Source organism: Lipotes vexillifer, unplaced genomic scaffold, assembly GCF_000442215.2.
Source record: "Lipotes vexillifer unplaced genomic scaffold, Lipotes_vexillifer_v1.1 scaffold469, whole genome shotgun sequence".
Classification (NCBI taxonomy): domain Eukaryota; kingdom Metazoa; phylum Chordata; class Mammalia; order Artiodactyla; family Lipotidae; genus Lipotes; species Lipotes vexillifer.
This window is the reverse complement of record NW_006788006.1, coordinates 2,667,224-2,693,078: the sequence shown is the minus strand read 5'-3', so window position 1 is coordinate 2,693,078 and position 25,855 is coordinate 2,667,224. Positions and strand designations below refer to the sequence as shown.

The following is a 25,855-nucleotide window of genomic DNA, read 5'->3' as shown; positions in this document are numbered from 1 at the left end:
GTACCAGGTACTCTTCAAAGTATGTGACCTCTTCACAACCACCCAGTAAGGTGGGTTACAGATGAGGCCTGGGGAGGTCAAGTCACTGATTCAGACACGCAGCCACTGGGCGCCAGGCAGGCTCTAAACCCACACCTTTTGACTTTACAGCCTCACGGCTTCTAAGAGCTTTCTCCTGCTCATAGCTGTGTCTCTACAGCCTGGCATACAGTAGGTGCTCAACCAGTGTTTGTGGACTAATTGCTTTCTCACAGAACTCACAACTCACCATCCTTCTGCCTGGCATGCCCATATCCAGCCTGCAAACTCCTACTCAAACTTCAAAGCCCCATTCATAATGTCTTCTGCTTAGGAAGTCTTTCTGGCATCCCCCTCTAGGTTCCTCTGGCCCTTGTTCTCTTCCACCAGCCCACAGGACCGGAGGGGTCCATGGGGCTGGGGGTGTTCACGTCTGGCTTTTTCTCCCCCAGTATCGCCCCGCACAGGCTAGGTGGGGGTGGAGGGGCAGGGCTAAGGATTATTAAGGATATTAGATTTCTCCCACCCATCTGTCTTTTCTTCCTCTCCTCTCTGGCGATGTGAAGGAAACTTCCTGGAGCAGGAAAAGGCTTGTTATTTATTTTATTAGAAAATAGAGTGTTTATTTAAAGAACATTAAAAGGCCAAGGACCTGCATGAGAGTTGGCATGAGCAGGAGTGGATCTCAGGCTCAGCCATACTGAGCGTTGGGATCCTCTCCATGGAGTCAGGGCCTCAGGGGAGGCCAGGGTGGGGGACCCTCGGGTCTATAGCAGGAGGGCCAGGGATCAGTCAGTGAGCACCAGGACGCAGTGCAGAGCTGGGGCCAGTGGTGCTGGTCGGCCTCTGCAGGCTCAGCAGCTCACCAGGTACATCCCTGTGGAGGCAGGGTTGTGAGGCGTGCAGGGGGGGGGCCCAATCCTCTTCAAAACACCCCTGTAACTCACTGTTCCCACTGCCCCATGGACCCCAGCAGCCTCTTGTGGGGACGGGAGAATGGGGGTGGGGATGGGTGCGCCAGAGGGGCTTCTGGCTCCCTGCCTTGGGTTCTTGCAAGGATGCCGGCCAGAGGACACGTCTTCTTTTTTTGGCTGCACCCGCGGCATATGGGATCTTAGCTCCCCGACCAGGGATCGAACCCGTGCTCCCTGCAGTGGAAGCTCGGAGTCTTAACCACTGGACCGCCAGGGAATTCCCGTAGGGGACACTTCTTGATCCCTCTCATTGGGGCCCTGACCACCCCTCTCCACCTGTGCCCCCCATCTTGGGTCTCCAGGCCCCAACACCCACCTATCCTTTCCAAACACCTCAAATGCCTCCCCCACCCCCGCACCCTGGCAGAAGCAGGGAGTGGGGCTCAGAGCCCGGCCTGGTCTTGGCTCCGGGGATGCGCGGCGGCAGGGCGAGGGCGTACCTGTGGCGAACCTTCTCTTTACCAGTGACATGCGGTAGCCACTCCCCACCAGCTCCAGGTCCACGCCGGACAAAGTGGCCCCCTCGCTGGTGAACTGAGCAGCCACAGGGCTGGGTGTGCTGGGCCCTGAGCATGGCTCCCAGCTGGCAGACAGGCGGCCAGAGCCTGGGGAGGTCTGAGGTCAGCTGTGTCCTGTCCCCGACCCCGGTCCTGCTGTGACCTGGGCTCCTCCTCAACCCTGCACCCGAGCCCTTTGATCTGTGGCTCTGTCTGTTCCGTTTGACTTCCTCTTACGTCCTGCACCCTTTTCCTTTGGCCCCACGGGGCTGTGTGTGGTTTGCAAAGGAATCCTGCCTCAGGGCCTCTGCACCTCTTGTGCCCACCCCTCGGGATGCCCTCTCCTCCAGCTTCGTCAAAGCCCTTTCAAGCTTTCCTAGATGCCTACACTGCCCGGCTCCTAGCACATCCCCAATCCTCCCCTAGTTTGTTTTTTAAAATTTTTTTAGCTGTGTCGCGCAGCTTGCGGGATCTTCGTTAACCGACCAGGGATCGAACCTGCGCCCTCGGCAGTGAAAGTGGAGTCCTAACCACTGGACTGCCAGGGAATTCCCTCGCCCCTAGTTGAAATAAGCCTCTCCCATTTGAGGCCCCCAAGACCTTAAGCACAATCATAACTCACCCCCTGTCTCGGACACATCCGGAAGCTTCCATAGGAGCCGCTTCTCTTCCAGGTTCCTGGCATCGAGAGAAGCTTGGTCCGGTCTCCACCAGAAAGGACATTGGGAGCCCAGTGTCCCAGCTCAGTTGCCTCTTGGCTACATGACCCGAGAAAGCTGGGTCTCCTTCCTGGCCTCAGTTTTCCCATGTGTGAAATGGGGGTGGGGTATGGAGCAGCTGGCTCCTGAAGGCTCTACAGCCTTGCAGCATTTTTAGATGATGCATTCGGCCCTATAAATTTGGCTTCTTGGTGGCAGGTTCTACCTTTTGTACAAAACAAAGGCAACATTGTGCAGTGACTAAAAGCCAGGGACCACGAGTGGGTGGCTGGGTTGAAATCCTGGTGTGACCTAGGTAAGTGACTTAGTCTCTGTGTGCCTCAGCTCCCCCTCCATAAGTGGGGATGATGGTGGCCAACCCCTTGAGGGGTTCCTAAAAGCCCCAAGCCTGTCAATGTGTGCAGAACACAGGGAACAACCCTGACATGTAGGAAGCTCTCGGTGTCAGACATTATTATTGCTAGTAATATCACCCTTAGCTCCAAGCAAGGTGAGCCCACAGTGAATGGTCAGGCCTAGGGTGGACCCTTCAGTTGGTGTATCAAAGGAAGCTCTGCTAGGTTCTGGGGGCACTGCTGAGCTTCCCCAGGCCTCCCACATGCCCTCACCAGGTGGCAGCCGGCTGCAGGCGCACGTTGGTCACAGGCTCCCCTATGGGCAGCAGGATCTGGACATTGGTGAGTGACGTGGGCACGGCCGTGACACCAGGCCGGTAGCTGTACTCCACCGAGACCTGAGTGAGGGTCGCCCCGCACTGCCAGTGGGTGCTCAGCTGCAGAGGCACGGACTGGGGACCGGGGCGGGAGAACTAGGGAAAGGGAGAACAGGAGAGAGGACACGGCTTGAGCCGTCCTGTCCTGCCACACCGCATACTATTCAGCCACACTGCCCCTGCCATGCCACCCGCCATTCAACTGACCTGACTGCACTGCCTGGGACACCCCGGGGGCTCTTTGTTGATGAGAGGCTGTGTTACGTCTCCAGCAGAGGGCAGACGAGTGCCCCATTCTAACAAAGTCTTAGGGACAGGTGCCAGCTGCCAGGTCCTGGGATCGGACCTCTTCTAATCTGCACGATGGGGCCATCTGCACTAGTGGAGGCCAGGCCCCCCTACACTGCCCACCCCACCTACAGCTCACCCCACGGTCACTGCTATCAGCCTCCATTTCTGCTGCCTGCTCACCCTGTCCCCATCCACCATCCCCTCCCTGCCCCCTCTGCCCCCACCCATCCACCTGGCCCACCTGGTACCGCAGCAGCACTACGTTGTAGTAGGAGGCAGCTGGATTCTGTTCTGCCTGACGCTGCAGGGCCTCAGTCAGAGCCGTCATGTTGAGCCAGAAGTCTTTGGTCTCAGGGTCGCTCTGGGAGGGGTCACTGCAGAGACCGGGAATAATCACCCCAACCCTCGGGAGATGCCGTCCCAAGGGCCTCCAGCATCCCACCTACACCAAGGGCTTCCTAAAGATGCAGATTCCCAGGCTAACCTTGGGACCAATAAAGCATAACTCCCAGGGAAGGGCGAGGGTGGGAAGCAAAAGACAGAAGGAGAGTGAGTTTCAGAGAGGGAGAGCAGCTTGCCCAGGGTCACACAGCAAATCCCGGGAGGCAGAACAGGAATTCAGAGCCGGGGTGCTCCTGGCCCCCACCAGTCCCTGGAACCCCCTAACTTTTCTCCCTTTCCTCAACAGTACCTGAAGAGCAGGTCAGCATTGGGGTGGAAGTGCTCAATGGGGGCCGTGTGCACGAGGCGGAAGCTGAGGACCGGTGGGGGTGGGGTTCCACCGAACACGCGCACGATACCAGCAGGGAAGGTCATGGTCAGCTCCCCAGTTACTCGAGCCAGGCAGCTGGTGGGGGCGGGTGGTGAAGGCACTGGGCATTGGCTCAGGGCTCTGCCTGGCACCTCACGCTCCCCTCTCTCCTAGTTTCACTGTAGCCTGTGGTTCACCAGGTCCCTCAGAACCAGCAAGGCTCTGACCATGGCCAGCCTCCCAGCCCCAGCCTCCACCCCTTGTGTCCCTGCCTGGACAGCAATCCAGACACCAGGAAGAATCCACACTGGGCTGAAGGAGACAGGAACACCCCCTTCTCCAGTTCTCTTTTCCCCAGGCCACCAGGAAGCTCAAAGCAAAACAGTCAGTTTTGTAACTGTCCTCAGCTTAGGTTTCCGGTCCAATACCCTCCTTCTCTTTGTGGCTTGATCTTAAGGTCTTTTCGGCTGGGCACCGCCCCCAGATTATCCCTGGTCCCTCAACTCACCCTTAACCTGCCCCCTCCACGGGCCTGGCCTCTGGTCTTGCTCCCTTCAGTTTGACGCCCACAGCAGCCTCAGAGGAGTTCCTCTAAACCGTGGCTACATCAATGCCTAGCCCTGCTCAAATGCCTTCCATGGTTCCTACAGCCCTCAGGATGGGTCTGGTTGTTCACCTCAGTGTTCAAAGCTGTTCCACGGTAAAGCAGATCATGAAACCCATTTGAAAGTTGTCCCTGCCGGAACCTAGATGCGCAGCCCCCAGGGAGCCCTATGTTTGCCTGTCACCATCTGCACTGTGCCCCACCACTGTGTACCTGGGGTTGTGGCCACGGAAGTAGGCGTGGACATACTCAGTGAAGGCAGTGGCCACGGGCAGGGCATCCTGGGAGCCCAGGACCACAGGGCTTGGGCCCCGGGAGACTCCTGGGGGTGGCAGGGAGGGAACGAGGGACAGGCAGAGTGAGCACAGGTCCCAGGCTCCAGAACCCGCCCTCTGCCGACACGGCCTCCGTTGTATCACTAAGCCACACACCCGGATCAGAGAAGGTGAAACTGAGGCCCAGAGAGGACCCACGTACCATGTCCTGCCTGGGATGAGAAGCTGGGCCGTTCTGGGATGGTGCTGGGGGCTGAAGAGCCCAGTGGGGAGGGGCTCAGGGAACGAGACTGGAAGGGAAGAAGATAGGCCAGCCTGTGAACACCCTAGCAGCAGTGCCCCGATGCTGACCCTGGAGGCGACCCCCAGCCCGGCTCCTGCCACCCCCCTCACCCTACCAGGTCCCCGTTGCTGCGCATGAGGGGACAGGATGCTTTCCTGGAGCGAGGTCTCCGGGGTGGGGCTGCCAGGCCCTCCCTGGCTGCAAGGTCAGCAGGTACAGGCATCAAGTCTGGGGAATGAGCATAAGAACAGACATGGCTGAGCTGCTGCCTGGGCCTCTCCAACCTCCCCAGGGGAGGAACTCAGCCCCAAACTGGGAGTTGGGCTTATAGGAGGAGACCCCCTGATGGTTGGGAGTCCTAGGGCTACAGAGAAGGTGCTGGACAGGACTGTAGACACCATCTGCAACCCTGAGTCTCCCAGACACTACACTGGTGGCTCAATAAGGGGTGAGCTCCCCATCACTGGGGGTATGCAAGCAAGGGCTGGATGCTCAGGAGGTAGGCACTCTATGGGGGGGTGGGGATTTGGCAGAGGCATTTTACCCAACATTTGGCAGTTCCAAGGGTAGTCTCCCACCCTGGCTTGCGTCTGAGTCACACCCTTCTAAATTAACTAATCATGGTGTAACACCTAGGTTCCCCTCGCTCTCTTGCTTCACTAGTGTCCCTGCTTTGCTCCATCTACAAACGCTTACTCGCCCATCTCCCCTCCTACCTACACCCCAGGCTGTGCCAAGGTTCTCAACAGGGTTGGATCCTTCATGATGCTGGGGCCGCCCTGCATACTGTAGGGTGTTGAACAGCCTCCCTGGCCTCCACCCCTCAGACGTCAGGTACACCCCGCCCCCAAGTGGTGACAATCAAGTAACAGTGGTGACATTGCCAAGTGTCCCCTGAGGGGCATAACTGGCCCAGTTGAGAACCTTAGTTCTATAGTAAAGCACAGACAACTTTATCTGTCTACACTCATGGTCTACACTCACTCCCCTGAGCCCTCCGTTGAACCAGCTCCAACCAGGCTCTTCCTTTAACCAAGGATGGTACCAAGCCCCCCACCCCACCCCCCGCCACCACCCCATCACCACTGCTGGGGACCTCATGTGGTCACAGCCCACAGTCCCTCTGACTCAGGCCCCCAGGAGCCAACCAGTAGCCAATCCCCTCCTTCCTCCCCCCCTCTAGCCCTGCCCCTGCTCGACCCTGGGCGCTCTCCTACCCTCTCCCCGGGCAGCCTTCCGTCCCACTTCAGCTTGATGATGTCTTCCTGCAGCTGTCCACAGGGTGCTCCAGCCTGGCCTCCCCCATCCACCTGCCATCTAAAGGCCCAGCCTTGACACGCCCCCACCCCAGCTTGACACGCCCCCACCCCAGCTTGACACGCCCCCACCCCAGCTTCTTCTGCCCCATCTTCCCTGCTCTTTCTGCTCTCCCCCCTCCTTTCAGCCGCCCTCAGGCCTTCTGCCCTGATCCCTCTGCTCTCTGGGTCCCGTGACTGACTGCTGGCCTTCTCCCCACTGTTACCCCGTCACCACTTACCTGGACTCACCTCCCTCGACTCTGGCTCTCATCCTTGCCTACCAAGCGGTCAGAGAGCGCCTGCAATCCGAGCAGGTCCCACCCCTTCTTCGCTCACAGCCCTCCCTCCTGTGGCTCTGACCCTGCTAGGGGTAAAACTCCCATTTCTCCCTGGGACCACCAGCCCTCACCTGATCCCACCTCCCTGCCGACATCTCCCCCTCCGCTCCCTCCTTCCCCCTGTCATCACTCTGCTCCACCCACACTGGCCTTCTAACTGTTCCTCAAAGGGTCTTGCCTGCTTCCACCCCAGGACCTTTGCACAGGCTGTGCCCTCTGCTGGGAATGCCCTTCCCCCCCATGTCCATATGGCTGCGTCCTCACCTCCATCAAATCCCAGCTCAGACGTTCCCTCCTCAGGGAGGCCCTACCCTTCTGAGTCCTCACCAGGCACCTGCCACCTCCTGCCTTGTTAAATATCCATATCACTATTGTCCCTGCAAGGGTGAGGGTTTCTGCCTGCCTGGGTCCCGGCTGTGTCCCCAGCACCCTGTTCAGACCCTGGCCACATTAGGTGCTCAATCCTCCCCCAGGACTCAGATAACTCTCAGACTAGGGGTGGAGGAACTCACCTCCTCCAGCCACAGCCTCCACCCCCCAGGGACCCGGGGATGGTGCAAGGGGCTGTGGTGAGTCTGATGGCAGCAGGGGCTGCGTCCCCCTCGACTCTGGGGGCGGCACCCTACAGGTAGGTGGGCTCTGTGGGGTGCCTGGGCGGGGAACCCAGGAATCCGGGGAGGGGCCGGGTGCCGCGTGGGACGGTGAGTCCAGGCCGGAGTCCTCCACGTTCTCGGGCGAGGAGGAAGAGAATGGCGAGGGGCTGGAGGTGAAGCCGAGACTGCTAGAGCCTGGGGGAGGGAAGGGGGCAGCCAGCTCCAGACCCCACTCACACGGAGTCCCGTCCATCCTCCCACAGGCCACGCCCATGTCGAGGAAGGTCCGCCCCCATTCGATGTCTCCCCCACCCCCCCTCCACCCCAGGCCATGCTGTCTGGCTACTTTCACCTCCACTGATGCCTGCCTATGCACTCATTGTCATCCTCACTCCCACGAAGGCCACACCTTCTTGCCGGCTCCGCCCATTCGTGCCATGGCCTCACCCACACTCACTTTGACCCACAAAGGACCCCCATGTCCTCCCTCCGGCCTGGCCCACGGTCCAGAGCCTCCTATCCTTGCAGGGGCCCCACCCTTCCTCTTGCTGGCCGCCCGTGTCCCGGAAGCCCCACTCCCATCACCTGTAAAATCTTCATGGTCAAAGGCGGACTCTAGGGGAGGCCCAAAGAGGTTCTTGGAAACCTGCTCATCCGATTGCAGCTTCTCTGCACAGCTGGGAACAGGGAATGGACAAGAGGGGTGTTTCCATGCCTCCTCCCACTTCAGGACCTTCGTACTTGCTGTTCTTGGTCTTGAGCTCTGTCCCCCATGATCTCCCTGCGGCCACCTCCTGCTCCTTTTCAGGGCTCAGCTCAGAGTCCTCCCACCTCCCCTGCTACCCCTCCACCACGGCCCCAGCTAAAGTCACCCACTCCTATTTTCCATCACATTGCCTGCTTTAGTTTCTTCACAGCACTTGGAAGCATCGAATATGCTCTAACTTATTTACTATTTAAAAAATCTGAGCCTCTAGAATGGGACTCTGAGGAGGACCTGTCTTGGTCATTTATCTCCAGAACCCAGAACAGCACAAGTACACAGAAGGTGCTCACTAAATGTTCATCAAGTGAATGACTAAGTGGTCCCTCAAAGACGGCATGCCCTTAACTCCCTGCCAGGATAAGAGAAGGGGAGTCAGAGACATGGGGAGGCAGCGGGGGAGGAGGAGAGAGGCAGGGACGGCCCTCACCTGCCCACTCATGTGGGCCCAGTGCCCCACCTCCCATGGAACCCACCTGCCAGCCCTTGGGGCAGATCGAGGCCTCTGTAGTTTCCCAGCAGTGTCCCCTGCAAGAGATGTACCTCCTTGAGCCTTTCTGTCGCCAGGCCTGCACCGCTTCCCACTCCACACACCAAGGAGACCAAGGTTTGGAGCTGTCTAGTCAGCTGCCCAAGGTGACCAGCAAATCAGGCAGAGAGGGGTTCGAACCTGAGCCAACTTGTCTCCAGCTTTTGGCTTCTTTCCCAGCCCCAGCGATCCCTATTGGCTCTCATTTAATGCTCATAATGACCCCATTTTATAAAAGGAGATCAGAGTGGGTAAGCAGCCTGCCCCAAGTTACACAGCAGAACTGGAATTCAAACCCACACCCACACTCCAGGCCCAGTCTCCCTTCCACGTGCTCCTCGTCAAACTGAAGACCCCTTAATAGGCTACTCACGTGAAGAATGGCGTTTCATGGTGCCCTGTGGACAAAGGGGTGGCGTCAGGTCGGTGGCATCCAGCCAGCCCCACCTGCCCCACACACAGCACCTCCCCACGTCTCACCCCTGGGCCAGGAGGGAGGATGAGGCTGCCAGCTGTGGCCCTAAGCTGTGCTGCGGCTGCCTCGGGGCTGCAGGTTGGGGCCCGGGCCGGGGCGGGCTTGATGTGCACGTAGAATTTGCGGGGCTCCTCATCATCGAAATCGGAGTCGCTGGATGAGAAGCGGGAGGGCTCCGCTGTGCGTGCACTGCAGTCAAGGGGCCAAGCGGATTCCAACGTGGGGTTTCCCTCCAGTCAGCCCTCAAATCCATCTCTTCCTGCTCACATCCCTTAGAGGCACTGCACAATTCCATCTCTCACCACTTGCCACCCTTGCCTCGACATCATGTATTTGCCATTCTCCTCCCACCACAAGCCTTCATACAAGCATGCCCTGTCCTCACTAGTAAACTCCTATTCAGCTGCTAAACCCCAACACCGGTGACCCCCTGCTCCAGGAAGTCCCCTTGGCTCCCCCTCTGGGGTAACCAAGCTCCCCTCTCTCCCTCTTGTTCAGCCCTGACCCCGCAGGGCGAGTGTCTGCAACTGAATCTGCTTGGTTCACAGCTGGAGGCTCCCCTCAGGATGTACACAGAGAGGGTTGCTAATGGTGGGTGGATCACTATGGACAGAGCTTTGTCCTCGCTGTGCCAACAACCGCCGCCAGGAGGCGCCAGGAGGATATGGTTCTGGGTCTCATCAGGCCGGACAGTGAAACCTTCTTCATCCACCTCTGGACGCGTCTGGGGGGACAAGTGGTGAGTTAGTCTCTCTGGTACCAAACCTCCCATCTCACCCTGCCGTGCCCCCCTCCACCTGCGGGCCCTGACTCAGACCGAGAAAACAACCCCAATGGCAATAACGATCTTCTCGCAGTTCGTGGGCAGGTCCTTGGAGGAACAGAACATGCCGCAACCTGTCCTGAGAGGCAAATCGAGGCTAAGAGGGGACATTGGTCCCTCCCACGTGGTCCATGGGAGTTTGCAGCCACGGTGGGATTTGAACCTGGTACCTAAGCTGTGCTACCTCTTGCCCCTTGAGCTCCAGGCTTGGCTTCCAGGCCTGGGCGGGGGTGGGGGGGGGTGCCAAGGTGGGATGGAGCCCTCCCACTTGCAGCCCGGCCTGGCCCCTCCCGTGGCACTCACCCCTGAATCGGGCTCCAGGGAATCTCTGGGAATGCAGAAGGAGGTGTCAGTGTCAGCTCCCCCACCTCCTCTGGCCCTCCCCTCCGCCCCAACACCGGACACGGAACCTGGGGCCAGCCCCTGGGCTGCTATGTTGTCCTGAACTAGCCCTGCAGGTGGTGGGAACTTGGGGGCTTGCTTGGGGCCGGGGCGGTGAATCTGGAGTTAGCTGAGCATGGGGTGTTCTCAGCCAACTTGGAAGGGGAGGAACCCTGGAGTTAGTCTGAATGTAGGGCTCACCTTGGCAGGGAAATAATGGGGCTAGCCTTGGCAAAGAAAAGAATCCTCGGCTAGACCGGGCAAGGGTAATCCTGGGCTAGCCAGGGAGACCATGGGCATAGGGAAGAATGTGATACCAGTCTGGGCAGGGAGACTCTTGGACTCATCTTAACAAAGCAAGAATTGCCAGGCTAGATTAGGTGGGGAAACAGTAAGGCTAGCCTTGACAGAGGGAGAAATCCTGGGCCAGCTGGGGAAGGGGGAACAGGCAGGCCCTGGTCTAGTCTTGGCAAAAGGAGAATTGTGGACTAGCTTGGGCAGTGGTAATACTGAGCCAGTCTGGGACAGAGGAGCTCCTGGCCTAGCCTGGGTAGAGGGACTCCTGGGCTAGCTTGGAATACGATTCTCCTGGGCTACCCTAAACAGGGGCCTTCTGGGATACCCTGGGCAGGGGGAGGGATCTTGGGTTGGCCTGGGCCAGGGATGGGTTGGGGTGCTTCCTCACACAGCTGCAGGTGGCTCCCGCTCCCGCCGGCTCAGTCCTGGGAGGCGAAAGGCCTTGGCTCCCCGCAAACGTTTCATTGCTGAGGACAGATGAGGGGGATGCAGCTGAGCCTTGGGGGGTTCCCCTTCCCATTCAGCTCTGTCTCCCTCATCCCTGTGGTCCAGCCTGGGCATCCAGGCCCAGACGTACTTGCCTTCCTGCAGGGCAGCCGCACTGTACGCCTCAAAGTCCAAAGGCCCTGAGACAGAAAAGATTGAGAAACTCAGCTGGGCAGGGAGACTGGGCCTGGCAAGGGTAGCAGTATACCTCTGGCCACACAATGGCACCTGGATTTGAGCTCAAGACCAGTCAGGGTCCAGGGCCTGAGCCAAGATGCTGAACCAGCCCCAGAGATGGTCATGAGTGGGATGGGCCAAGTGTCCTGGTCCTGCCTTGGATGGTGGCCACCTTGGGATGGACTGGAGGGGGCACTGCCTGAGTTACTTCTACCTCCAGCATTTCTGCGTGGAACTTGGGTGGTTCAGGGGATGGACCATAAGTCTGTAAGGTGCCAGGATGATGACCTGGGACTCTCTCTCAAGGGTGATGGGGAGCCATAGAGGGTATGTAAGCAGGAGCAGGGCATGACAAACCTGGAGCCAGTGAAGGGCAAGAGTGGGGACCCACACAAGGAGAGGTGACCTGAGCTGGTGCTGAGCTATAGAGACAGGAGGGAGAAAAGACAGACCCTAGTGGTTGACTAGAGCTAGGGATGTAAACTGTGTACCAGCATCTACTGAGTGCCTACTATGTGCCAGGTACACACTTTGCCCTTTATCTGCATCAAATTACTGAACATTCACAACACCATTAGGTGGGGGTTATTATCATCCCCACTTTACAGATGAGGAAACTGAGACTCAGAGAAGGCAAGACAGATGTCCAAGGTCACACAATGAGCGACAAAGAAAAGACACAAACCCAGATGTGACCCCAAAACTTTTGCTCTCAATTCTTCCTCAACTCTGTATCTGGACATTTTCAAATTGGTCTTTTGCTCAACAACCCTCAATGGTTCGCTTGGGCCCTCAGGGAAAAATCTGAAAGGCTGAGCTTGGCATTCAAGGCCCCTCTGGTATCCAGTTGTAAGAGATTTACACATGAGATCAGGCAGCAGATCCTCTTCCTCTGTGGGCTGCTGAGTTAGATTTGTCATCAGCCCATTTTTCTTATGAGGAAAACGAAGCCCAGAGAGGTTCATTCCCTTCCCTCTTGAGTCCTGTTCCTCCCCTACAGCTCCACAGCCCAACCCCCACAGATGCCCAGACTCACCAGGCTTCTCCTGGCCTGTGCCCTTGCTCTCTGCAAACTTTCTCAGCAGCATCTCCACGCTGATGTTTTCTATGTTCTGCTTAAACTCCTCATGTACCTGGGCCAGGCGGACGAAGTGTGTAATCAGGCAGGGCCAAGGCCCTCTTTCCCAGAACCCCAGCTTCATTCCCCATCCCTGGCCCCACTCACCTGCCCAATCTGCACATGGGTGTCCTCCACTGAGTGAGCATAAGAGCCCAGAAGTGCCTTCATTTGCCGCAGGTGGGTCTCCTCCATGGCTTGGAAGCGCTGAGGCAGGAGGGGAGGGGCAAATGGGAAGGTGGGGCCACAAGGAGTGGCTATGTGACCCAGCCTGACCAATAAGGATGTTCCAATCCCCTGGCCTCAGTGATTGGTTTGGGGAAGAGCTCTGGGACTTCTGCTGGAACCATGGAAAAAAACACTTTCATACCCTAAGTCAGTGTGTTGGTGGATGCATGTGGGGGCTGCTGGTGGCTACTTTGCAACACACACACACACACACACACACACACACACACACACACACACACACACACACACACACACACACACATATCCGGGAGGGTCTGTCTGCCTGGGAGTAAAGCCCTCAGGGAGAAAAACAGACTTGAGAAGCAGAGAGGCACAACTTCCTGCCAATGCCATTGGATCCAGGCCTGGATCCAGCCATACCTGAAGCTCTGCCCCCTGAACTTTTCAGTTCCCTGAGCCTATATGTCTCCTTATCAGTTTGAATGAAGATTTCTATCACTTGCAACTTTCTATCACTGCAAAATCAGAAAAAAAAAATCTGATTCTGAATCCTGAGATCCCAATCTGCTTTTCAAACATTTGGGTAGACAGAGACCCAGAGAGGTGCAGTGCCTTGCCAAAGGTTGCAGACATATGGTGACTCATTTAATCTTCACAACAATTCCATGAGGCAGGTACTATTACTGCCCCGATTTTACAGGTGGGGAAACTAAGGCACAAAACTGATTTGGTTTTTGAAATAATAGTAACAGTAACAAGAGCTAAATGGCTCTAGAATTCTACGGCTTTAAGCCTGTGATTCTAAGGCTTCTGGAGTCGAGGGTTTGGAAGGTTCTGGACTTCTGGGGCCAGAGCATCCTGGGCCCAGGAATGTGTAGGTCTCCAAGGTACAGATGCCTGGTTCTTACCAGAGCTGAGTCCAGCATCTTCTGCTCGAAGTCAGCACGGGCTGAGTTGTACTTCTCTACTGAACGCCGCAGGCTCTCTGCTGCCTTCTTGGTCTTGGTCTCTGCCTAGGAGGCACAGGGAGGGGACGGAGTTGAGAGGGTGACACTCAGGGCACTTTCCCCGGCCCCATCCCCCAGCACGTAGACTCCTTGGGGTGCCCAGCATGTATCTGGTTCATGCAGGTTCAATGACCATCGCTCTGTGATATGTTTTCACTCTCCCAGCAGGCAGCTCCGTCACCCCTCGGCAAATTCCTCTGACCTGTGTGGGCCAGCGGTGGCTGGGGACCTGCAGCTGTGTGCCCACCTTGTCCATCTCCTTCTGGCTGGTGCTCTCCCTCCGCAGCCGCTCCTGGTCCATGCAACGGTTCAGGTAGTTCTCGCGGGACTTGGGCAGGAGCTGGCTGACGCCTGCAAGGACCTGCACAGCGTCCAGGGTGCCCACTGCTTCCTCTTTGCACTGTGGGGCCGGAGAAGAGCATGCGGGCCACCTGAAGCCCCTGCTGGGGTGCAGGACCTGAGCAGACCCCAGGTGTATGCGTGAAATTCCCAGCTTCCCAAACTCTGTGGGATTCCAGGTCCTAGAGGATACTTTTTCTGAGTATTCTATGAATTTCAAAAATTTTAACTCTTTAAATAGGTAATATTTACACATTTCAGAAAGTTTTAAGGGATGAGTTCAGGTAAAAACCTCCCATTATTACCATGATGCTTCTCCAGAAATAACTGGCACATGGACCATCAAATGTGCCCATTTTTTATGACAAATGGCAACAGTCCACACTGTTAAACTCACTGCTTTTTCCACTTAATAATTCATTCCCAAGATTGTTCCATATCAGCCTGTAGAAAACTTCCTTGTTCCTCAATTTTTAAAAAACTGTGGTAAAATACGTATAAAATAAAAGCTGCCATCTTAACCATTTTTAACTGTACAGTATGAAGTGCTACCAACTCCCTTTTTTTTTTTTTTTTTTGTGATACGCGGGCCTCTCACTGTTGTGGCCTCTCCCGCTGCGGAGCAGGCTCCGGACGCGCAGGCTCAGCGGCCATGGCTCACGGGCCCAGCCGCTCGGCAGCATGTGGGATCCTCCCGGACCGGGGCACGAACCCGTGTCCCCCGCATCGGCAGGTGGACTCTCAACCACTGCGCCACCAGGGAAGCCCCCCAACTCCCTTTTTTAACAGGGGTTAAAAACCACAGACTCAAGACTTCCCTGGCGGTCCAGCGGTCAAGACTCTGCACTTCCGCTGCAGGGAGCGCAGGTTCGATCCCTGGTCAGGGAACTAGGATCCCGAATGCCGCAAGGTACGGCCAGAAAACCAAACAAAACCCCCTGCAGATTCTAGGGATCTGTAAATGCAAAGCCTTTATGACTCTAGAATTATAAGCTTCAAATATTTTGGGATCCCGAGAGTCTAAGGTCTGGCTCTTCCAGAGTCTAGAAACATCAAATAACAAGATCTGTAGTCCCTGATGCTCTAGATCAGGGGTCATTTTCACACACCACAAAATATTTTTCTTTTGATATTTTTTTCAACCACTTAAAAATGGAAAAACTATGCTTAGCTCGAGGGCTGCACAAAAACAGGTGGTGGGCTGGATGTGGCCCGCGGGCCGTAGTTTGCAGATCCCTGCTCTTGAATTTTGAGACTGAAATTCACCAATGCTCAGGTCTGTGAGATTCTGAGTTTGATGTCGTGGAATTAACAGAATTCTCAGAGGCACACACCAGGGGCTGGAGGTTCCAAGGCCCCAGAAGTCCTGGGATCCTGGGAGCCACTGGCATCCCCCATCCACCAGCCTTGTGGTACCCACAGCACACACCTTCTTGTGTGCCTTAAGCTGTTCCTCGCCATAGCGGAGCACGTCCTTGATGAGGTCCTGCAGCTTCCGTGTCAGCTCCAGGTGGCAGAGCGCCAGCTTGTCTGAGGAGACTCGGAAGACCTCCCAGAGTGGGGCGAAGGTCCTGGAAACAGGTGGGGTCACACATCCCGGGCCCAGCAGGCCCAGCCCCCCAGGGACCCCTCATACAGCATGGCTGGCATTGGCTTAGGCATCTAATGTGTGCCGGGCCCTGCTAAGCATGAACACATGTGAATTCATTTAATCCCCACTGCAGTTGTGTGAGGTGGGCCTGTGGCAGATGGGGAAACTGAGGCATGGGAGGCTCCATAACTCACCCAAGGGCCCTCAGCAAATGAATATCAGAGCTGGAATTTAAACCCAGGCCGAGGCCCCACAGTCCTCTGTCTGGACTCCAGGCCCCGCCTGATACTCACAGGCAGCTGAAACTCAACCTGCCCAAATCAAGTTTGCGGGGCTTCCTCACCTCTACAGAAGACCCCTCTGGCCTCCCCACTGCCTTCGCTCTCTGCTGCCGCCATTTCGGCCCCCGACAGAACTTTTGCCCCACGGGAGCCACAGGGAACTTTGCAATGCCAATGGAACCACATCACATCCTGGTTTAAAAGTCAGGCCCCTGTGTGTTGGGACCCTGTGGCCCCTTCCCTCTGTTTCTCCCCTACTTCATCTCCACTTTGTCCAGGCCCTGCAGCCATGCCAGCGTCTTTGCTCTTCCTTGAACACGTACGGTGCGTCGCTGCCTCAGGGCCTTTGCACTAGCTGAGCCACCTGCCTGGGTCTCTGTCCTGCAGACACCCCCATGGCTGATTCCTTCGCATTACTGAGGTCTCAGCTCCAGAGATAGTGTCCAGCCTCTAACGCTCCTATTTTGTTCTCTTCCTAGCACTTTTCTCCCTGGGAAAGGACTTTGTTCATGTTTGTGGTTAACAACCGTCTCATCACACATCCCAGATGTACACCTATGAACAGGGCATGAAGGTGACTGGAGGCTTTATCTGTCTTGATTGCCCCGGGCCCCCTGGTGCCTTGAACAGTGCCTGGCACACAGTAGGTGCTCAGTAAATATCCAGTGAATGAATGAATGAACTAGTGAATGAATGAACTATATTCCTCTGTCCAATTAGCCCCATAAGCAGAGGGATGACTCCCTGTTCCACATATCACAAGCGTGAAGAGATGTCCACCCGAGGGCAGGCTCCTGTTGCCCCACAGCGCACCACACCCTTGGCCACTCCTGCCCCACCCAGAGCCCACTCACCCGACCGAGGTCCCGTTGCTGGCCAGCTTGGAAAGTTTTGCCATTGCCTTCGAGTAGGTCTCTTCAATGGTGGCCCTGGGTAGGAGGACAAGGCAAGGATGGGGAAGGTTCTGAGCACACTTGGGAAAGGCCCCACACCCCTGGGCCTCAGTTTCCCCATCTCAAACATCTGAGCAGTGTCTCTCCAGGAGAATGATACAGTCTCCTGACAGGGGGAGGTGTTCTGGAAATTCATGGGAGAGGTTTTAATCCTTAAGTAAAACATCAGTAGTATTAGCAGCAGTAGCAACAGCAGATAAACAAATTTTTAAGCACATGATATAAATGTTTTATATGCTTTGTCTCATTTAATTGCAGAAGACAAACTCATATTTCCTTTTTCCCTCTAGACAGACACTGCTAAATGCCTACCTAATATCCACTCACATTTTCATCCTAATAGAACCTCAGTTTTGTTTGGGGTAGCAGTGTGCCCAGTTAAAACCAGTTACCCATTGGGGCATTTTCTGAGAGAGGCACCTGTGGGGCAGCATAAGCAGCAGTGGATGGATCCAGGGTCTGCAGGCCCATAAAATAAAGAGTCGCCCCTGTCCTGTATGGCTGCGACAGGTCCCACGTGACAGCCACCAAGAGAAAAACCTGGTTAATAATCCTTTGGACTTTCTGCCCAGATTTAACGGGCGTTCAGCTGCTGAGAAGCTGGGGAGCAGAGGCTGGCTGCCTTGCAATTTGAGTTTATTATGTTTTCTCAGACGTCGGAGCATTGACATGCTGAGATGTAGATTATTTCATCATACATGATTTTTCTTTTATCATACTCAGGGCCCCGAGATTGAGTTTTCAAAATTCTCCTTGTAAGTAGGTCATATTAGCATCTCTTCAGGGGGAGGCGTTAGAACCTGGTGATTGTCATTTAAGATGGGGCATGGGGCTGATAGTGTTGAGAACCATTGGTTTGGAGGGTCTTCAAGCCCATTTGGTTCCTGGAGACCCCAGGGGCCTGGATCCTTTCTGGCAGGGTGTGGTGTGGTGGGAGGATGGAATGGGCAAGGGAAAAGGGGGCACTAGGGTTGGGGCACAAGATGAGCATGGCTGTGTGGACTGTGGGACATGGCCATGGGGTGGGTGGGGCTTGGGGACCTCACCTCTCCCGGATGAAGTCGGCCAGCTCCTTGGTGGAGATGGGCCCCTGCTTCACGCTGTGGTACAGGACCTCAAAGCCATGGTTCTTCTCTCCCTGCAGGGAATGGGGGTAGAGATTGAGAAAGGGGATGGAGAGGACATCAAGGTTACCTAGCAACAGGGGCTGGGCTGAAGAGCTAACCAGAAGAAGTCCATCCTCTTGGTTGTAGGGATTGGTTCAGGGCTGAGCCAGTCAGCCTGTTGCATTTCCCCCCGGTCACAAGGATTGGTTCATGGGCCTTAATTTGGTCCAATCAGAAAGAAGCCTGGGAGAATTCCCTGGTGGTCCAGTGGTTAGGACTCTGCACTTCCAGTCAGGGGGCCCAGGTTCCAACCCTGGTCAAGGAACTAAGATCCTACAAGCCGCGAGGCCTGACAAATAAATAAATAAATAAATAAATAAATAAATAAACAAAATTTTAAAATAAAAATTAAAAAATAGAAAGAATCCTGGGATTTTTCTCCCATAGTTGAGGGAGAGACATTCTCATTCACTGGTTGTCTCTCTCTGTCACTATCTTTCTGTCTTTGTGTGTGTGTGTATCTCTGCCTCTATTTGTTCCTTTCTCTATCAGTCTCTTCCCCTGTTGTTCTCTCTATCTTTCCATAAATGATTATGTAGTCACAGGAGATACTGGAAACCAAGTGGAAACCATGAACTTTGGAAAGAAGCTGAACCTGAGAGGGTCTGAATAAAAAGCGTGTTGAGCAGAGTTGCTGGATCAAACCAACCCTGAAAGCCACACTACTGTACAACTTTTCAATTTTATGAACTAATATGACCCCTGTTGCTTAAGTCACTGTAGTTGTGTTTTCTGTTCTCTTCAACATGAAAACTCCCTCTCTGAGAACCCCACAAAGCAGGATGCAGGTCTGACACCTCTCTCAGGACCCAGCAATATCCAGTACAGGGTGGGGCACAGAAAGGGCATTTCAGTTTGTTGAATAGATGGACAAAACTTATTTTGCTCTTACCTGGGACTGGTGGGAACAGAGCCTCTACCCCGGTGCCTGCTGATGCCTTGCACCAAACCTCTTTCCTCCTAGTTCTGGGGTCACCATGGTGGGAGAGGCCAGGGCTGTGCTGTGTGATCCAGATCAGTCACTGCCTCTCTCTGAACCTGTAGTGGCTCCTCATTAGGATGGGGGCAGGGAGTCACCTACCTCTCATATGGGGATGAAGTAAATACCAAGATGATCCATATCACGGTCCCCTAAAGCCCCAAAGGCAACCCTAGTTTTTGCTGATTCATGGTATTACTTAGTTATCATTTTGCTTTAAGGTTGCTCTTGTTTCTTCTCCAAATATATTGATTTAAAAGGGCAACGCTTACCACTATTCTCTTTTTTCTTTTTTTTTTTTAAATTTTTTCTTATTTTTAGGCCACACCGCACGACATGTGGGATCTTAGCTCCCCGACCAGGGATCGAATCCATGCCCCCTGCAGTGGAAGTGTGGAATCTTAACCACTGGACTGTCAGGGAAGTCCCTACCACTATTCTAAGGGGAAAGCCAGGACCCCTTGCCATAATGAAGGGGACAGGAAAAAATAAGGCAACGACTATATTTTAATGCCAGCCAGATCCTGTCACACGTGAAAGGCAACATGTCTGAACACTGAGCTGTCAGTTAAAAAGGGTGATCAGCTGTGGTCGGAGGGAAGTAGAGATATTTTAGCACCAAATGGGGCCTTGTAATTAGACTGAAAGAGGAAGCTCATGGAGGGATCCAATGTTATTTAATTCCCACCACAAATCACTAAAGTGATCCCTTTGGGAGCGTTTCACAGACCGTCGGGAAATGATGGTTTCCTCCATCCTCCTCCAACCTGAGGGGTTCACCCTCCCAGTTACCTGGAAGCTTGAAGGATAAAGCCAGAAATCACCACCAGATGATCCCTCTTGCTGTGCAAATGGAAAAATGGAGGCCACGACTGGGGAAGACCCAGGACAGCCACTTGGCCTCGCCAGCAAATAGCAAATGGTGCAGACAAGCTGCTCTTTCCCATCACGGTATCTTTGCTGGGGCTGTTACTGTCACCTGGCTCACTAGCCTGCAACTTTTTCAACCCATCCAAATTCTTCCACCTCTCAAGGATCACTGCCAGGCCCTCCTCCTTCAAGAACATTCTTAGACCCTCCTCAGACCCCCACTTCCCAACATGCATTGTTGATCCCTCCAGCTCCCCAGGAATATATTTTCTCTCTTCTCATGTCTAGAATTATACTTCTTTTTTTTCTTTTTAATTTAATTTTATCTTTGGCCTCGGCTTACGGGATCTTAGTTCCCTGACCAGGGATTGAACCTGCACCCTCAGCAGTGAAAGCACACAGTCCTAACCACTGGACCATCAGGGAATTCCCTAGAAACATACTTTCAAGGCTCAAGTGTCAAATCCTCCTCTTATGCACTGGGTCACTCTGAGCCAGTGACTTCACCTCTCTGGGTCTCAGTTTCCTCATCTGACAAATGGGGACAATGACAGCACTCACCTCCCAAAGGTCTTGGTGAGATGAGGCTGGTACAAGACACAGGGCCTCCTGCACAAGTGCTGAGGGTTCAGCAAACAGCCCCAGCAGGCCTCTGCCCACCCTGCCCAGGGGATCCTCGGGTGAGGCTGCACCAGGCACCGCCGCCCAAGCCAGCATCTGGAGCTGACTCAGAGCCAACTGCTGGCCCGTTTCCCAGACCTGGCAAAGCCCCCAGCAGTGTCTGGCTCCCTCAGGCTGGGCTGGCAGCCGAGGGTCCTGGGAGGGGCTGTCTCGGGCCTGTGTCTTCTTTCAGAACTTCTGGACTCCAATCTTGCTCCCACGCCAGCCCCAGAGAGATCTTTCTAATACAGCTTGATCATGTCCCTCTCCTGCTCACACTTCCCCCATGGCTCCCCAGTGCCGTCCATGCCTCCAGACCTGACTTGATCCAACAAGACTGGGGCATCCCTGTCTGGCTTGATTTCCCCCGACTGGAGCCTCCTTCAGGCCAGTCAGGGACCCAGAGTCACCCAGCAAAGAGTCACCAATACTAACAATAGATTAAAAAAGAAACATTAATTAAAAGAAACAGACATTCCAGGGTTACTACCTTAGTCCTGGGGAAGCAGGAGTTTCATCCCTCTTTCCCAGATGCAGAACCTGAGGCTTTGAGATGCAAAGCCACCTGCCCAAGGGCTCCCAGAAGAGCCCAATTCAAATCCCAAAGTCAAAGCTCTTATCCACTGTGTACCAGGCTATATTTGGAAGGAGGAGTTGGGGGTGGCTTCTATTTTCTCTTTGCTGGTCTGAATTTTCTACAGCGAACTTGCATGCCTCATACAATGAAAAAGAATTTAAAAGAAATGTAGGTGCTGCATGCCATTAAGAGAAATTTAAAATAAATGTAGGCGCCGCTGTCAGGGCTCCAATACTTGGGCGACCACCGATCCTCAAAACGGTCAACCCCCCCACCCCTTACACAGATCACCACCAGGGCCTCAGGGAGTGACAGCCCTTTGATGGGGTCACACAGCCATTCAGAGGCAAATCCAGGGACTCTGACCCTTGGGAAGGAGGTGGAGGTCCGTTCCCCCACCACCATTCCGCAATTGGCAAGGGGATGCAGCCCCTTTAAGAAAGCAAGTGCTAGTAAGAGGAGCCCCAGCTGGGGAGGGAGAAAGGCCTGTTGCCATGGGCAACCGGTTGCCTAGCAACTGAGCTTCCTCTGCAAGCTCTGGGCTTGCAACTGAGGAAGGGGCTTTCTGCCCTGGTCCTTCCCTGATTCTCCTGTTCACACATCCTCTGTGGCTCCCCATTAGCCTAGCTCTGCGGGAGGAGTCCTTGTGCCCTCAACTGGCCACCCAGTGTCACATCTCTGGATTTCTGCCCAGGCTGTTCCCCCTGCCCAGAATGCCTTTCTGACATCCTGGAAAATCAGCCTTCAAAGCCCATGGCAAACACAGCTCTGTGTCCTTGCTCCTCCTCTGGGCATACCAAAGGCTGGGTTCAGCCCTGACCCTACAGGGCTGGGTGTATCTTACTGGCTCTGTGTCCCCCAGACTGGAGGCTTCTCAGGGTCAGGGCTTGGATGGAATCTCTTGGGGGCTCCAGCATCTCCCAGAGTTGGCTGGGTGTGGGGTGGTGGTGACAGGGAGGAAGGGAGGGAGTGAATGAATAAAAACAAGTCTGTCTCACTTGGCTCTTTGAGTCACAGTATGTGGTCCCCAGCTTGGAGGGCAGACAGGTGAGCGGGTCCCTAGGGGTCAAGTGAAGAAAACCCCCCAACTCTCCAGGATGGGGAAGATGTGGAAATTCCCTGGCTGGAATGACCCTGGATCCTGAAAGTTCAGTCTGGCCCTGGGGTTGAGCCCTGACTGCACTTTCTCACTGGGCAACTTTGGGTGAGAGATTCCTACTCTGGGCCTCAGTCTCCCTGTTCAACCTGTGACTTGCCCAAGATCACAAGGTCTATGACATCTGGGGGTGTAGATTCAAACCCAGCCTGACTTTTCCCACTTTAACTTCCACCCCCTGCAGATCTTCCATCTGCCCAAGACTCTGCCCACAAGCCCCCAGGTCCCTCCATCTCCATAAAAGGCCCCACAGCCCTTCCAGGAGCCCCCACCAAAGTAACAGCGGATCTTACTTACCCAAAAATATTCCCCAAAATACGACATCCTGATGGCCTCTATGGAGACCCCCGAAGGCTCCCGTCTGGTGCCTGTCTGAAGAGAGAGGCAAGTTTGAGCTGCAGTCATAGCCAGCTTGGGCCTGAGGAAGGGAAATTCCAACTGCTCTCCTTGTGGAAGAGGGAGAAAGAGGATGGAGAAGGAACCAAAAACCCCAAGGCTGGGAGTATGCCAGGGCCCCTGAAATGATACAGCTCTGGGCATGGTCCTCAAGTAGCTCCCAGCCTAGTGGGGACAGAGCTGGATACAGATGCCCAAGCCCTGTGGGGTCAGACTAAATGAAGAGGTACGGTCTAGGGGAGCCTAGACTAGAGGAAGGGGCATAGGGGTTGGGGTTTTTAAGCATGAATAGGAGTTCATGGTCAGGGATGGGTAGAAAAGCTCTAGGCCATTTCACAGATGGAAAAACTGAGCCCTGCCCAGAGGGGAAGCTACTTGCCAAGGTCACACAGCCAGGAAATGACAGTGGATTTGCACTCGGGCCAGCTGAGTCCCAACCTGAGCACTCAGCCCCACGCTGGGCAGCTCCTGTGGGAAGAGGGTCTGGTGAGAGGTGAACACTGGGACTGTGATCGGCCACATGGCAGTTGGGGTCCTTGAAGTGTCCCTAAGGTTCCCTCCGGGTCTCCTGAATCCCTCTACAACAGTTCCTATGTCATGCACACTCCTGTAATGGAAAGCTCATCCCTCACCGTGGTGACCCAGCTGACACTGGTGCCCCTATGAGTCCCAACCCTACCCCCTGGAAGCCAAAATGTTCACCTGGTATCTGAGTCACTGTCCAGCTCCGTGCCTCAGTTTCCCCATCTGCAAAACAAGAGGGAATGCCTAGAAGGGATCTTGCTGGAGGACCCCAGGCCTCCCTGCAGAGGGGGCAGGGCCAAGCCACCAGACGAGGGAGGGACACTTGGTGTCCTTGGCATGTTCTTGAGGTTGGGCTTGTCACTGGAGCCCGAAAGCCTCATCCATAATTCATGACCCCGCGGGCAGCTCAGCAGCAGCTGGGAGCCCAGGAGGCACAGTAGCAGCAGGGACGGGGCTGGTGACCGCAGGATGGGAAAGCTCCCTGGGCCTCACCAGGAAAGGACTGAGCAAGGACCTTGGATAAGGCTGCCCCTTTCTGAGCCTCAGTTTTCTAATCTTGAAAGTGAGTTTAATTAGACCCATTATCAGCTAGCCCCTGGTCACTTGACTTCTGTAAGTCACCCAGCACCCACCATGTGCCTACCTGGCCAGGACAATACCAGGGTCCATGAGATGATTCAGCCCTGGGCCTGCTTCCTGAGGAGCCCTCAGTCTAGGAAAACAGAGCTGAACACAGATACCCCAGTCCTGCCGGGTCAAAGCTGAACCAAATGGGGGAACAAGGACTGGGGGACCTGGACTAAAGGAGGGGGCGTGGAAGTTGGGGTTTTAAAGCATGAATAGGTGTTCACCAGGCAAACAATTATTTGATTCAACAAACATTCCCAACCACCACCCTGTGCCGGGTGATGCTGGGGCCCCTGAGAAACTCTAGCTCCTAGTGTAGCCCCTGAGGAAACCCAGTCTAGCTGGGGATATGCTAAGCTGACATCCCAAGGGAGAAAAGCCCTAAATTCCCATCTCATTTCTTAGTTCCTGGCCATGACCTAGACCCTGAGCATCTCCAAATCCCTTAGAGTTATGCTAACTGATAAGGGAACCACTAGTCCCATGTGGCAACTTAATTTTAAACTAAATAAAATTATGTACCGTTAAACCCCTAGTTCCTCAGTTGTGCCAGTCTTGTTTCCAGGGCTCAGGAGCCACATGGGGCCGGTGGCCACCCAACTGGAAAGCACAGATAAAGTTCTGCTAGACAGTGCTGCTCTAGAGGATCCTAGGAGCCACCGGGCCAAGTTCCCCAGAAACCAAGCATCTTGCTACTGTTTTTACAACTCCCATTAGATTGCCCCTCCCCCAACACATACACTGAGCATGAGTGTGTGTGTGGCGCTGTGCCCAGCTCTTCACAGGTACCACACATTCATTCAGCCTTCACAACCACACCGCAAGGCTCAATCCCAACTTTACAGATGAGGAAATTGAGCCACAGAGAGGTCACTCACTGGCCCCAGGTCACTATGATTTTGTCCCTGACCTGTCTGCAAAAGAACTCCTGTTCGAAACTTCCACACGTGGCTCTGGATCTCCATCTTCCCCCGACCATCCTGCCATCCCTCCCGCCACTCAAGAGTCGTAATGGGGGTCGGGGTGGCAGAGCAAAGGGTGGCCCTGCACAGGCCCCAGCCCGGCCCAGGAAGTGACACCTACTGTTTCTCCTGAAACCCGGGCTAGGTAGAAGGGTCTCCCTTCTGCTCCTGAGCGGGGCAAGGAGGGGCAACGGGGGCCTCCTGGCCTGGGCTCAAACTCACCAGACAGTGAATGGGGCCAGAGCCCCTGTCAGCTGGGGCAGGCACCAGGAGAGAGCCACGTGGCCCCTGCCACTTCCGTTAGCACCAAGCAGAGGCCCCTGTGCCTGGGGGACAGGAAGCTCACCCTGCCCCGCCCACGGCCCAACAGCCACCTCCCCTCCCCCTCCAGACAGCACCCATGGGACCTCCCTGGCACCGTGCAGGTCCTGGGTGGGTAAACTGAGGCCCCTAGCCGGGGCTATTATTACCAAGCAAATAATCTTGACAACAATTGTGAAATAATAGTACCCACAAATTGAGCACCAACCCTGGGCTAAACATTCCATACCTCACCATTCTGAGGGGGGCCAATGATGCCTGCTTCACTGGGGGGGAACCCAAGACTCAGAGAGGGGAGTCCACCTGCCCAAGGTTGCACAGCCCATGAATGGGAGCACCAAGACTCGAACCCAGGGCCGCATGAGGACGTTCATAGGCTAGAGGCACTTTTGCTTTCATGGGCCCCTTCCTCCAATAAAAAAAGAGAATTTAAACTATATTTTACAATTACATTTGGCATAGAAACGAATATATTAATACCATATATTAAATGTTTTCTTTGACCCCAAAGCTTGTTTTTTTTTCCCCTTCTGATTTTAAAAGAAGTTAAAACACCTTTACAGACCCCTAAAATATTGTGCCTGAGACATGGTGGTCACTGTGTCTGATGAAGTCAGCCCTGCATGAACCCAGGTCTCCCAGCCTCCACAGAGCCAGGGCAAAGCCCAGAGATGGACAGGGACTTGCCCAAGGTCACACAGCAGGTTGTCAGTGGACCTGGATGTCCCCATCCTCTGGCTGCTGGAAGTGGGGAAGAGTTCTTCCGGGAGGTGGCTGACACAGGCTCCGGGTGCTGCCCAGAGATCCACCCTCCCCAGCACCAATTCCCAAAACCGTGGGGCTTCTTGCCGG

At 55.0% G+C, this 25,855-nt stretch overlaps 1 protein-coding gene across 4 annotated transcripts in view; it reads right to left on the bottom strand.

The window, feature by feature from the left end:
- Positions 1 to 597: 597 nt before the first annotated feature.
- Positions 598 to 25,855, bottom strand: part of FCHO1 (FCH and mu domain containing endocytic adaptor 1) — a 27,805-nt gene continuing 2,547 nt past the window's right edge. Inside the window, exons 1-28 of one of the 4 annotated variants that reach the window (XM_007461024.1) lie at positions 23,271 to 23,309; positions 22,948 to 23,036; positions 22,470 to 22,544; positions 17,811 to 17,902; positions 16,666 to 16,740; positions 15,369 to 15,510; positions 13,848 to 14,000; positions 13,502 to 13,606; positions 12,510 to 12,608; positions 12,321 to 12,417; positions 11,203 to 11,247; positions 11,010 to 11,088; positions 10,247 to 10,271; positions 9,787 to 9,844; positions 9,126 to 9,304; positions 9,019 to 9,043; positions 8,593 to 8,644; positions 7,939 to 8,030; positions 7,273 to 7,548; positions 5,240 to 5,352; positions 5,044 to 5,131; positions 4,780 to 4,888; positions 3,903 to 4,058; positions 3,453 to 3,585; positions 2,817 to 3,016; positions 2,112 to 2,167; positions 1,433 to 1,597; positions 598 to 895 (exon numbers count right to left, since the gene is read on the bottom strand). In XM_007461024.1, the coding sequence (XP_007461086.1) occupies positions 873 to 895; positions 1,433 to 1,597; positions 2,112 to 2,167; positions 2,817 to 3,016; positions 3,453 to 3,585; positions 3,903 to 4,058; positions 4,780 to 4,888; positions 5,044 to 5,131; positions 5,240 to 5,352; positions 7,273 to 7,548; positions 7,939 to 8,030; positions 8,593 to 8,644; positions 9,019 to 9,043; positions 9,126 to 9,304; positions 9,787 to 9,844; positions 10,247 to 10,271; positions 11,010 to 11,088; positions 11,203 to 11,247; positions 12,321 to 12,417; positions 12,510 to 12,608; positions 13,502 to 13,606; positions 13,848 to 14,000; positions 15,369 to 15,510; positions 16,666 to 16,740; positions 17,811 to 17,902; positions 22,470 to 22,496 (2,664 nt within the window). In that variant the 5' untranslated portion in view covers positions 22,497 to 22,544; positions 22,948 to 23,036; positions 23,271 to 23,309 and the 3' untranslated portion in view covers positions 598 to 872. Of the gene's footprint in view, positions 910 to 1,432; positions 1,598 to 2,111; positions 2,168 to 2,816; positions 3,017 to 3,452; positions 3,586 to 3,902; positions 4,059 to 4,779; positions 4,889 to 5,043; positions 5,132 to 5,239; positions 5,353 to 7,272; positions 7,549 to 7,938; positions 8,031 to 8,592; positions 8,645 to 9,018; positions 9,044 to 9,125; positions 9,305 to 9,786; positions 9,845 to 10,246; positions 10,272 to 11,009; positions 11,089 to 11,202; positions 11,248 to 12,320; positions 12,418 to 12,509; positions 12,609 to 13,501; positions 13,607 to 13,847; positions 14,001 to 15,368; positions 15,511 to 16,665; positions 16,741 to 17,810; positions 17,903 to 22,469; positions 22,545 to 22,947; positions 23,037 to 23,270; positions 23,316 to 25,855 lie in introns of those variants that run through there. The other 3 variants (XM_007461025.1, XM_007461027.1, XM_007461026.1) reach the window with 3 other exon arrangements.